At 43.5% G+C, this 11,687-nt stretch overlaps 1 protein-coding gene across 1 annotated transcript; it reads right to left on the reverse strand.

The window, feature by feature from the left end:
• Window positions 1-54: 54 nt before the first annotated feature.
• LOC120021740 (toll-like receptor 8) lies at window positions 55-10,963 on the reverse strand. Its single transcript, XM_038965587.1, has 2 exons — window positions 10,947-10,963; window positions 55-3,148 (listed from the first exon to the last, which is right to left on the reverse strand). The coding sequence occupies exons 1-2, from the start codon at window positions 10,961-10,963 to the stop codon at window positions 55-57; spliced, it is 3,111 nt and encodes a 1,036-aa protein (XP_038821515.1).
• Window positions 10,964-11,687: the final 724 nt, after the last annotated feature.

Here is an 11,687-nt window from a genome sequence, read left to right on the forward strand (position 1 = left end):
CCATGTTTTTGGTCGGTTTCCTGTTTTTGGTCAGTTCCTTTCATGCCCTTGAGTTCACCGCCCAGTGAAGTATGTGCCGTGTAGTGATGCGTGTGTGGCTCGCTGATCTTTCCGTATGGCTCTCTTCAGGTGGTGCCAGAACCAGCGCTGGGCAGCCGGACCGGCAGTTGCTGGCCACTCCAGAACACTGCGCCTGCAGAGCCGTCTGCGTAGGTGGAGGATGCGTGAGCGTCGCAGAACCTGGGGCTGCAGCAGCACCAACACCATGGCATCCACACCCTCCTCCACCAGCCGCTGCTGCACCAGCAGAGCGGCCATTTTAACCACACCACGCAACAGGAAGCCCTCTGTCAGCACGAACACCGTTTTCCTGCTCTGCCGCACACTATTGGAAAGGTTATCCATGATAGGCATCCCTGGCATCCAATCACGCTCTTCCAGGCAGAGTGGGCGAACCCTCTCTCCGCGCTCCTCTAGTTCCACCCTAAGGTGGTTCAACACCCAATCAGAGGCCAGCGGGTCTGTAGTGTCATACATGACGAAGGCATCGTAGACACAGTCTGTGTGCTGTAAGAGACATTGGTGCTTCAGCTTGGCCCCACAGTAGTCAAGAATATAGGACAGGTCCCAGTAAAAGAGGTGTGCTGTGAGAGATACCAACAGAACGTGAACGACGAGTAACAACGTGAGGATGCAGAAGGCCATTGCGTTGTCATCCTTCACGCATTCCTCTATGTCATAACTCAGCACAGACCTGCCCCTCCTCTCCATGGGCATGTCGCACGTCACCCCGATGGCCAGCAGAGGGAGCTCCACCTCATTGCTCCTCATCCACAGGTGGAACTCCAACAAGTCACAGGTGCAGTGGAGCGGGTTCCCCTGTAGTGACAGCTGCTGGAGGTGGTTCTCAGCTCCAGATTCAAACGTTGTCTGGTTGATAAGCTCCAGCAGGTTGAAGCTGAGGTTCAGCACATACAGGCTCCTGGCGCCCCTGAGGAAACCAGGCGCCAGCTGGGAAATCCTGTTATGGCTCAGGTCCAGCAGCCTCAGTGAACTGTTAAGAGTGGAGAAGATTAAGGCCACCTGCTCCAGTTGGTTCTTACTCAAGTCCAGCTCCTCCAGATGTGGCAGTTGTGTGAGCGTCGTCCAGTTAAAGTACTCAAGTCTGTTTTTACTCAGAGTCAAGTGTCTCAGGGTCTTGGGAAAGTTGTCGTATACCTCAGATGGGATGTGGTGGAGCCGGTTGTATGACAGATCCAGGGACGTCAGGTTATTAAGTTCTCTGAAAAGATTATTAAAATCCAGATCCTCGTTCCACATGATGTCCAGGCGGTTGCCCTGGAAGTTCAATTCTTGCAGGGAGCTGCTTGACATGGTTTTATCAGTGAGGGTGCTGATCTCATTCCAGCTCAAGTTCAGAACCTTCAGAGAACCCAGGTTTTCTAGGAACGCTAAACTGTGGTTTAGCCCTGCCACCAGAAAGTAATGCTTATTATAACTCAAGTCCAACACCTCCAGTGCTGCCAGTTCACTGAATGCATGCTCATAGCGCAGGTAGACTTTATTCTGGGATAGATCCAAGTACTTCAGCTTGGAGAAATGTACAAACTCACTGCCGTTGAACATGTCTCCAATGAAGTTAGATGACAGGTTGAGACAAGCTGTGTTGTTCAGGCCCTGCAGCATATCAGGGTTTATGTGGAAGATGTTGTTTTTGCTGAGGTCAAGCACTGGACCGTACGCAAGACACTCTGGTTTAATGTTAGGCAAATGGCGACGGTAGAATATATCCATGTGTATCAAAGGCCCATACCTGTCTATATCTGGCTCATAGCCCCAGCCATACCCATTCACAGACAAGACATCTGCCCTCTTGGATAGGAAAGTCAGACTGTTCTCTGAGAGGCCAACACTGGATAAATTGTGGAACTTTTCAAAAAGTGAAAGGTCTGTCCAATAGATGAAGTTGGTTCCCAAATTGAGGACGGACAGATTGGCTAAACTGTAAAGTGGTTGCAAGTGATTTTCGTGAAGAGCTGAAAAAACATAGTTTTCTAGGTGTAATGTCTTCAGAGATGCCAGTTTGGAAAAATTCTTTGAGAGTTTCAAGTTGTGGGAATTTTGACCAGCATTATTGTAAGACAAGTCCATCACTTCTACGAAAGGTAGCACAGAGAGGAAGTCCCCATTGGCTATCTCCCCAACCAGACGATTAAATGAGAGGTACAGGTAGCGTAAGTTGGTGAGGTTATCAAACCAGGATGTTTGTAGGTGCTTCAGCGAGTTTCCTGATAGCCTCAGCTCCTGCAGCTGGGAGAGCTTCCTGAAGGCATCTGGGTGGATCTGTAGTGCCCCGTTGGGTGTATTACAGGGAAAACAGAGGAACGGGGTGTTAGAACACACAGGACAGTTACCCGAAAAGTCTAGAGCGTTCAGATTAGTGAGTGCACTCAGGTCATGCTGGTGAATGTGGGTAATTAGGTTCCGTTCGAGTTTGAGCAGCTGGAGGGATGGGGGGAGGAAATGAGGGATGGCTTTCAGTCTGTTAAAAGACAGTGTCAGGTTTGTTAGGTTAGTGAGGCTGGAGAAAGTGTGGTTTGCAATATCCAGGGTCCCATTACAGACACTCCCTTGGCAGTTGTCACTTAAACGGATTACTTTAATTCGTGGAATATCCCTGAAGTTTTCCGGTGTTACAGTCCTGATGTCATTGTACCTCAGAAACAGAATCTGCAACCCAGACGGAAGGCCCCTCGGCACTGTGCAAAGGCCATTACCGTCAAGGAGCAGTGCTTCCAGCTGATCCAGCATGGAGAATGTTTGGTCCTCTATCTTCAATGGATGTTCCTGGGGGTTGAAGTTATAGCTAAGGTCGAGCAGAGTCAGATTCTGGAGGTTCCAGAATGAGGAGCTGGAGAGTATCTTGATTTGGTTGGAGGACAGGTCGAGCTCTGTGGCATTCCAGCTGATATCGTGGGGTACCTGGAGTAGCTTCCTGTACGAGCAGTCGTAGGCCAGTGAATGGTTGAGAGAGATGACATCACAGGGTAGTTTCCTCTGAGCCCAGGTCCTCCCAGAGCAGGAGGGGGAGAGACACAGCAACACTAGGAGTAACAGCAGCCTCTGAAAGGAAGTGTAAAGGGGACACCTGTGGGAACAGGATATGAGTATTTTTAAGGGCTGAAAACAATCTCAGTTCCCTAAAATAAGGGACCGGCGTAACACATAGCTACAGACTACTTAAGATGCAGTATTATGCATTTCAAAGACTGTTGAGAATGTGGAAGAATCCGAACCAAAAAAGAGCGCAGACGGCGTCCCATTATTTATATTTTAAAAAACGAAAATCTGTCTTGACTCCATTTACTGTGTGGTACATTCAATACTATGCTGGGCATTCCTGAGCTACAACAAATCCTACAATCCTACTTCCCTAACTCTTTTCTAAACATTTTTAAGTTACCAAAAGTGTTATGAAATGTAGTAGGTGTACTGTAGTACTTTGGTTGCCAGAAAATTCACCAGTTCACATTTTCCAAGACTGAACTGTTCCTATGCATCACATCAAAATCACACTGTAGGCAAATAAAACACAATTCAGATTAAGTTTAAGCAGACCGGTTTAAGTTTAAGCAGACCGGTCATGAACCTGCCATTGACCTGTCAAGGGTTAGTCGTGGTGCAGTCAGGGCCCGGAATCCACAAAGCATTGACCAGTGAGTCAATCTAAGTAACATAATTAAAATATCCCCTTCAAAATCTGTCAGTTTAAACTATCTGTTTTTTTGCATTGGCTGTGTCTCAATTCACCACATCCGCCTATGTCGACCTTCCACATCTACAGGGGAAAGAGCTACAGTGCTGTTTGTCAGACCAGGAAACATCCCGAAAATCGGTCTTCTCGCTAAACTTCTGCAGCATCTGAACGGTTGAAGTCATGCCAACTTTTGTCTGTAGCGTCCGAACCGTTTGGGCTACAAACTAATATGCTCTACTACAGTACCCCACAAGTGTTACGGGACTCCGCTAAAGGTAACCTATATAAATTAATGGAAGTATAGAGGTAGTTTTGTGGCAACAAAAAATAATTGCGTTAAATATGAGATTTTATCTCTTAGATAAAGGACAGACACTTTTATGAGTTGATTTTACTCCTGGCTCAGTAACATGAGTTTGTCTGGGCAGTATCTTAACGTCATGCTTAAATCTACTCTGAGCTGGAAGTTTTTTAAAATCTTAAAACAGGTTTTAACAGGATTCCATTTTTTTACTGTATTTTTTGCCATTTATCAATGTGTTATTCAATACACCCAATGGCTTACACTTGCAATGACCAAGTGCAATGAGGCAGCGCAAGCTGTAAACTCTATAGCTTGTGTCACCTCAGTCGACCATGGTGAATGTGAGTGTACATCAAATGCTGCAATGGTAAAACGTTTGATATCATTTTCAACTGACCCGATCACTTTGCCTACTCTTAATTATTGCCTAATATGTCGGAATGCAAACGTTCTTTTCTTTTTCTACCAATTCTGATTGTTGTTACAAGCAGAATTTTGACAATTACCATTATATCAACACACTTGTCACTCCCATTTAACAACTCTAAATGGCTTTGACAGAGTAGGCATCAAGTCACTTGCCAATAATGTTGCATACAACATTTGAAAGGTCTATAATATTCATCAAACAGAATCAAAGTGAACATAAGCCCTACACTCAAAAAATTAGGGGTTCAACAAGGGTTCTTCTAAGATCGTCAAAGTTCTTTGAAGAACCTTCAGGTTCTTGGCGCTGGAGGTGGAGGAACCTCTTCAGTTGGTGGGGGTTCTTGCAGTAACCTAACTGCCCAACTGAAACGTTTGAATTTGAAAGGACAGCAGGTGCAGGCGCTTAAATGAAAAATGTAAAGATCTCCTTCATTTAAGGTATGTATGATCTAAATTGATAGCCAGGTGTAGCAGTGGTAAGGGGTTGGGACTGCTGTTGGGACTCTGCTGGGACAGCTTTATGTAGGTCCTAACAGTTTGTGGGCATGTTTGTCACCGTTATAGTGCAATTAATGTATTGTTTAATATTGTTGTGTAGTGGCTTTGCTGGCATGCATCCCACTTTTTTTGCCCCACCAAGATTTACAGGCTAAAATCGCCACTGCAAATTATATACTTAATCGTGATGTACGATCGCCAGGTAAGCCTACTTTAACATTTCATTGTGAATGTTTTGCGGAAAGTATTTCTGTCAACCCACAAGACGGTTATCACATCAATTACACAAGGAGTGATGAACTAACACGCGCACCACACAGACAGACAGGGGCAAAATTGCTGGAAATTAATTGGCAGATATTTTGTGTTAGTGGCTAACCAGGGTTGGGATAATGTGAGTGTTGTGTTGATTAAATAGTAGCTGGGAGCTTGCGGTGTCTGATAGGCTACTTGTAAGATTTGTTTATGACAGTTTGCGGTGAAAATCGCATGTACTTTCGGAATTGTTTGACGAGCTACTCATAGGTGGGCTGCGAGCGACTGGTAACTCGTGATCGACCTGACATCGAACTATAGCCTACTGTGGTCATTGTTCAAGTTGGAGAGCATAAATTGTCATCCCAAATGCCATTGAACTCATGAATCACAGGTAGGCCTATTTTAATGCATACAGATTTTAAGTGTAAAGCATAAGGAATACACACATTCAGCGATAACCTGTATAAACATAAGTATGTGGACACCCCTTCAAATTTGTGAATTTGACTATTTCAGCCACACCCATTGCTGACAACTGTATAAAATCGAGCACACAGCCATGCAATCTAAATAGACAGACATTGGCAGTTAAATGGCCTTACTGAAGAGCTCAGTGACTTTCAACATGGCACCGTCATAGGATGCCAACATTCCAACAAGTCAGTTTGTCTAATTTCTGCCCTGCTAGAGCTGCCCCGGTCAACTATAAGTGCTGTTATTGTGAGGTGGAAACATCTAGGAGCAACAATAGCGAAGTGGTAGGCCTCACAAGCTCACAGAACGGAACCGCCGAGTGCTGAAACTAAAAATCGTCTGTCCTCGGTTGCAACACTCACTACCGAGTCCCAAACTGCCTCTGGAAGCAACGTCAGCACAATAACTGTTTGTCGGGAGCTTCCTGAAATGGGTTTCCATGGCCGAGCAGCCGCACACAAGCCTATGATCACCATGTGTAATGCCAAGCATTAGCTGGAGTGGTGTAAAGCTCGCCGCAGGTTAACTCTGGAGCAGTGGAAATGCATTCTCTGGAGTGATGAATCACGCTTCACCATCTGGCAGTCCGTCTGGGGCTGTTTTTCATGGTTCTGGCTAGGCCCCTTAAGTTCCAGTGAAGGGAAATCTTAACGTTACAGCCTACAATGACATTCTAGACGATTCTGTGCTTCCAACTTTGTGGGCCTTTCCTGTTTCAGCGTGACAATGCCCCCGTGCACAAAGCGAGGTCCATACAGAAATGGTTTGTCGAGATCGGTGTGGAAGAACTAGACTGGCCTGCACAGAGCCCTGACCTCAACTCCATCAAACACCTTTGGGATGAATTGGAACGTTGCCCAATATCAGTGCCCAACTTCACTAATGCTTTTGTGGCTGAATGGAAGCAAGTCCTCGCAGAAATGTTCCAACATCTAGTGGAAAGCCTTCCCTGAAGAGTAGAGGCTATTATACTAGCAAAGGGGGGGATCAACTCCATATTAATGCCCCTGATTTTGTAATGAGATGTTCGACGAGCAGTGGTCCGCATACTTCTGGTGTTGTAGTGTATCTATTTTAATGTCTGATTATTTTATCTAAGTGTCATTTTCAAGTGTTGTTCTTTCATAATGCTGTCAGAGAGTTGTCAGAGAGAAGTAGTGGTTGGAGGAGCCTCTGCTGGGTAATAGGAAGTTGTCTAACTGCCTGTGATGAACTTCCACATTCAGAAAAAACACTTTCTATCTGTCTTGAACATTTTTATCTTATGGGGAATGTAAAAAAATGCTAATGTTGTTGCCAGGATTCTTCTTTTCACAACCTGATGGCATATTGTACTGAATCATACAGTTTGGTTGTTAAAAGCTTTTGATTACCCTTATCAACACTCCATCAATCCCATTCAACAACTGTCTAAATCGCTTTTGGCACAGTAGGCCTAGGCATCAAGTCACTTGCCGATAATGTTGCATAAAACGATTGAAAGGTCTATTAATCATCGAACACTTAGGCCCCAGATGCTTTCAATTGCCCAACTTATACCTTTACTTGTAGGCATGCCCAATTTATGCATATTTTTTAACGACATGATATTGTGCTCCAAAGGGATAACTTGAAATAACATGATGTAGGTTAATGATGAAATCAAAAGAAGCATTAGTGATTATTTATTATCCTAGTGGTTATAAGTATTTAGGTAAATTCAGCAAAAAAAGAAAAGTCCCTTTTTCAGGACCCTGTCTTTCAAAGATAATTTGAAAAATCCAAATAACTTCACAGATCTTCATTGTAAAGGGTTTGAACACTGTTTCCCATGCTTGTACAATGAACCATAAACAATTAATGAACATGCACCTGTGGAACGGTCGTTAAGACGCAAACAGCTTACAGACGGTAGGCAATTAAGGTCACAGTTATGAAAACTTAGGACACTAAAGAGGCCTTTCTACAGACTCTGAAAAACAGCAAAAGAAAGATGCCCAGGGTCCCTGCTCATCTGCGTGAACGTGCCTTAGGCATGCTGCAAGGAGGCATGAGGACTGCAGATGTGGCCAGGGCAATAAATTGCAATGTCTGTACTGTGAGACGCCTAAGACAGCGCTACAGGGAGACAGGACAGACAGCTGATCGTCCTCGCAGTGGCAGACCACGTGTAACAACACCTGCACAGGATCGGTACATCCGAACATCACACCTGCGGGACAGGTACAGGATGGCAACAACAACTGCCCGAGTTACACCAGGAACGCACAATCCCTCCATCAGTGCTCAGACTGTCCACAATAGGCTGAGAGAGGCTGGACTGAGGGTTTGTAGGGCCTGTTGTAAGGCAGGTCCTCACCAGACATCACCAGCAACATCGCCTATGGTCACAAACCCATCGTCGCTGGACCAGACAGGACTGGCAAAAAAGTGCTCTTCACTGATGAGTCGCAGTTTTGTTTCACCAGGGGTGACGGTCGGATTCGCATTTATTGTCGAAGGAATGAGCGTTACACCGAGGCCTGTACTCTGGAGCGGGATCGATTTGGAGGTGGAGGATTCGTCAAGGTCTGGGGCGGTGTGTCACAGTATCATTGGACTGAGCTTCTTGTCATTGCAGGCAATCTCAACGCTGTGCGTTACAGGGAAGACATCCTCCTCCCTCATGTGGTACCCTTCCTGCAGGCTCATCCTGACATGACCCTGTAGCATGATAATGCCACCAGCCATACGGCTCGTTCTGTGCGTGATTTCCTGCAAGACAGGAATGTCAGTGTTCTGCTATGGCCAGCGAAGAGCCTGGATCTCAATCCCATTGAGCACGTCTGGGACCTGTTGGATCGGAGGGTGAGGGCTCGGGCCATTCCCCCCAGAAATGTCCGGGAACTTGCAGGTGCCTTGGTGGAAGAGTGGGGTAACATCTCACAGCAAGAACTGGCAAATCTGGTGCAGTCCATGAGGAGGAGATGCACTGCAGTACTTAATGCAGCTGGTGGCCACACCAGATACGGACTGTTACTTTTGATTTTGACCCCCCCTTTGTTCAGGGACACATTATTCCATTTCTGTTAGTCACATGTCTGTGGAACTTGTTCAGTTTATGTCTCAGTTGTTGAATCTTGTTATGTTCATACAAATACTTACACATGTTAAGTTTGCTGGAAATAAACGAGGTTGACAGTGAGAGGACGTTTCTTTTTTTGAGTATATATTGAGTATATATCATGTGAATTAGGCCTCTTGTAAAATCATTGTCAAATGTGCAAGAGATAGGCTACTGTTAGGTCTAGATTATTTATGGGTTTATCATATAGCAATATCAAAACATTCTTTCAACTCCAAAGAAATTGCCTGTCTATGTCACAGGAACCACTGACTTGCTGCCTTTTTATAATCAAGACACCTGCTGGTAACTCTTAACTGGTTATTTTATCGGTCCGCCCGTCAAAATTCAACTCATCTGGGGCCTCATTTACAACGGTTGCGTAAATTGCACATTTAATATCTGCGTTCGCCATTTCTGAAAAGATTGCACATGTACAAAAATATTGAGATGTATAAACTTGGCGCACGCCATACATACGCTTGTTTCCCGTTATAAATTAGACCTATCCTGAAACTGTGCGTGTGTGAACGATAATTAAAACTCCGCCTGAAAAACAACCATCATTCACCTTTTATGGTTATAATAACGGTCTTATTCGCTGTATACTTTGGAAGTATTTGAATTAGGGCGAGTCCGTTTTCTAAATGATAACATTAGCGAACTTGATCAAATGTCTTTGTAGGTGATGGCAGAATGTTACACTTTTGCAGTGGCATTTGCTGTAAGGCTATCTGGCAGACAACAATTGCACATCGCTGTGGACCTGTAAACAGACCGTTTGAATTGAATAGGACCTAATGTTTTGCATTTACTTTTTGTTGAACCTATGCTGCATTGCCCGAATTCTGAAACATTGTCTTTGTCTACTTACAGTGGTAGCCATACACACTTAAATGCAAAAGATAAACTGTCTATTCACCTGTTAAAATCTACTGTATGTTATGAACCACTCGTCCTTTCTGATGCAGAGAGCAAAATACTTGAAATAATACCAATAGGTCCAATTAAATGACAAATGTGCATGGTCATTTGTTATAGGCTTTGGCTACTTCGGGAATATGAATCCATCATCCATGGCCAGAAAAAGTGAAGAATATATTCTGCAATGGTTATGAAAATATGTATTATGTGTATAAATGCAATATTGTCTACTTGAGAAATGTGAAATTACAGTATTCAGACGTAAGCTATAGAAGTAACCTCCAACCGTCTGTTCCACTGTTAATAAACTGCGCTCCAGATCGGATGGTATAGAGCAAAATACTTGAAATAGCTTAACATTTACTACAGTGAAGTGGGTCAAATTAAACGAGTGATGGGACCTCATGAGTATGAAACCATCACAGAAAAGGTGAGGAATTTATTATGCAATGATCATGGAAATGAAATAAATAATAGCCTAGCAAATAGATGCCTATTTATAATTATTTTTAAAAGCTAAGATAAACGAAATAAATGTTCTCTCTTCTCACTAACGGGCAAACGATTGCATCTTGTTATTGAATAAGCGTGTCCATCACAAATTTGCACAAAATACTAATCTACTTGCCTGCTAGCGATGCAATACTGAGTTCAACCACTAGAAACTGTGTCTACACATGGTTTAATTCTTCTGGAAGGTGAAAACAGTTTTGCTAAATGCCCACTTTTGTGTGAAAACTGTTTTGGGGTCTATTTTGCATGTACGCACGGTTTATAAATGAGGCCCATTAACTTGTTGTCTGTGAAAACTGATGGAAATTCTATGGTTATAGATGTATCATTTCTGCTGACCGTAGGACTCCCTTTGAGAAAGCATTGGAAATCACGGATACGGATCAAATCACTGATACGGATCAAATTATCACGAAACAGGCTTCATGCAGAGCTTTTATTTTTATGCATACCAGCAGGAGTGTAAAATGTCTATATTCTCCGTACTTTTCTAGTCTGAGATGCTTTGTGGATATGGCCCCAGTTCTCAATATACCGTGGTCATTGGTCAAGTCAGAGAGCATAAATTGTAATCGAAATGCCATTCAACTCATGAATTAAACGTTTTTTAAGGCATACAGATGTAAGTGTAAAGCATAAAACATACACACATTCAGAAATATCTATTTTCATGTCTGATTCTTTTATCTAAGTGTAATTTTCCTTACCAGTGTTGTTCCTTCATAATGCTGTCAGAGAGATGTCAGAGACTAGTAATGGATAGATGAGCCTCCTCTGCTTAATATAGCACAGTAAGAGGAAGCTGTCTAACTGTGATGAACTTCCACATTGAGAAAATACTTTGTCTTGGAAATGATTTCTTATGGGGAATGTGTCCAAAATACTAAACGTTACAAATTGTTCCCCTGTTCGGGTCAACTAAGACCAGGAAAAACTCTTCACCCTATTAGATGCCTTCATCATGACAAACTCCGGTTTACAGTATAGTAGTTTATATCAGGGGTCGCCAACCTTTCGTAGCATGAGAGCGACTTAAAGAAAATAATGAAACCCAGATCCTTAGTGTACAATAGAAAGTAGTGCACTATGTTTTCTGTAAATATACCTGGTAAAATAATGGTTAACAAACAACTCCAAGGGGGGCCCTATAAAATCTTTGACCCCCCCCAAAAAAATATGTTTTATATTTCCCCAAATTATGTTCTCAGTTTTACTTTTCACAATTGTTCATAGAGAAACAACGAAATAGGATATTCTGAGTTAATGTCAATGCTTAAATCACATCAGAATTATTTTTTGGGGGGTCTGGAAGAAAACTAAGAAATGTCGATTTTGGAGTGTAATTGTACATCTGTCACTTTTAATTTGGCATCTAGCTAGTGAGGAATGTGCCTTCTAATGTGCCGGTGTCGCAATGCTTCTGTACTGCTCCTGCTCATTTCATGGCA

Source organism: Salvelinus namaycush, chromosome 26 (assembly GCF_016432855.1).
Source record: "Salvelinus namaycush isolate Seneca chromosome 26, SaNama_1.0, whole genome shotgun sequence".
In the NCBI taxonomy this organism is placed as follows: Eukaryota; Metazoa; Chordata; class Actinopteri; order Salmoniformes; family Salmonidae; genus Salvelinus; species Salvelinus namaycush.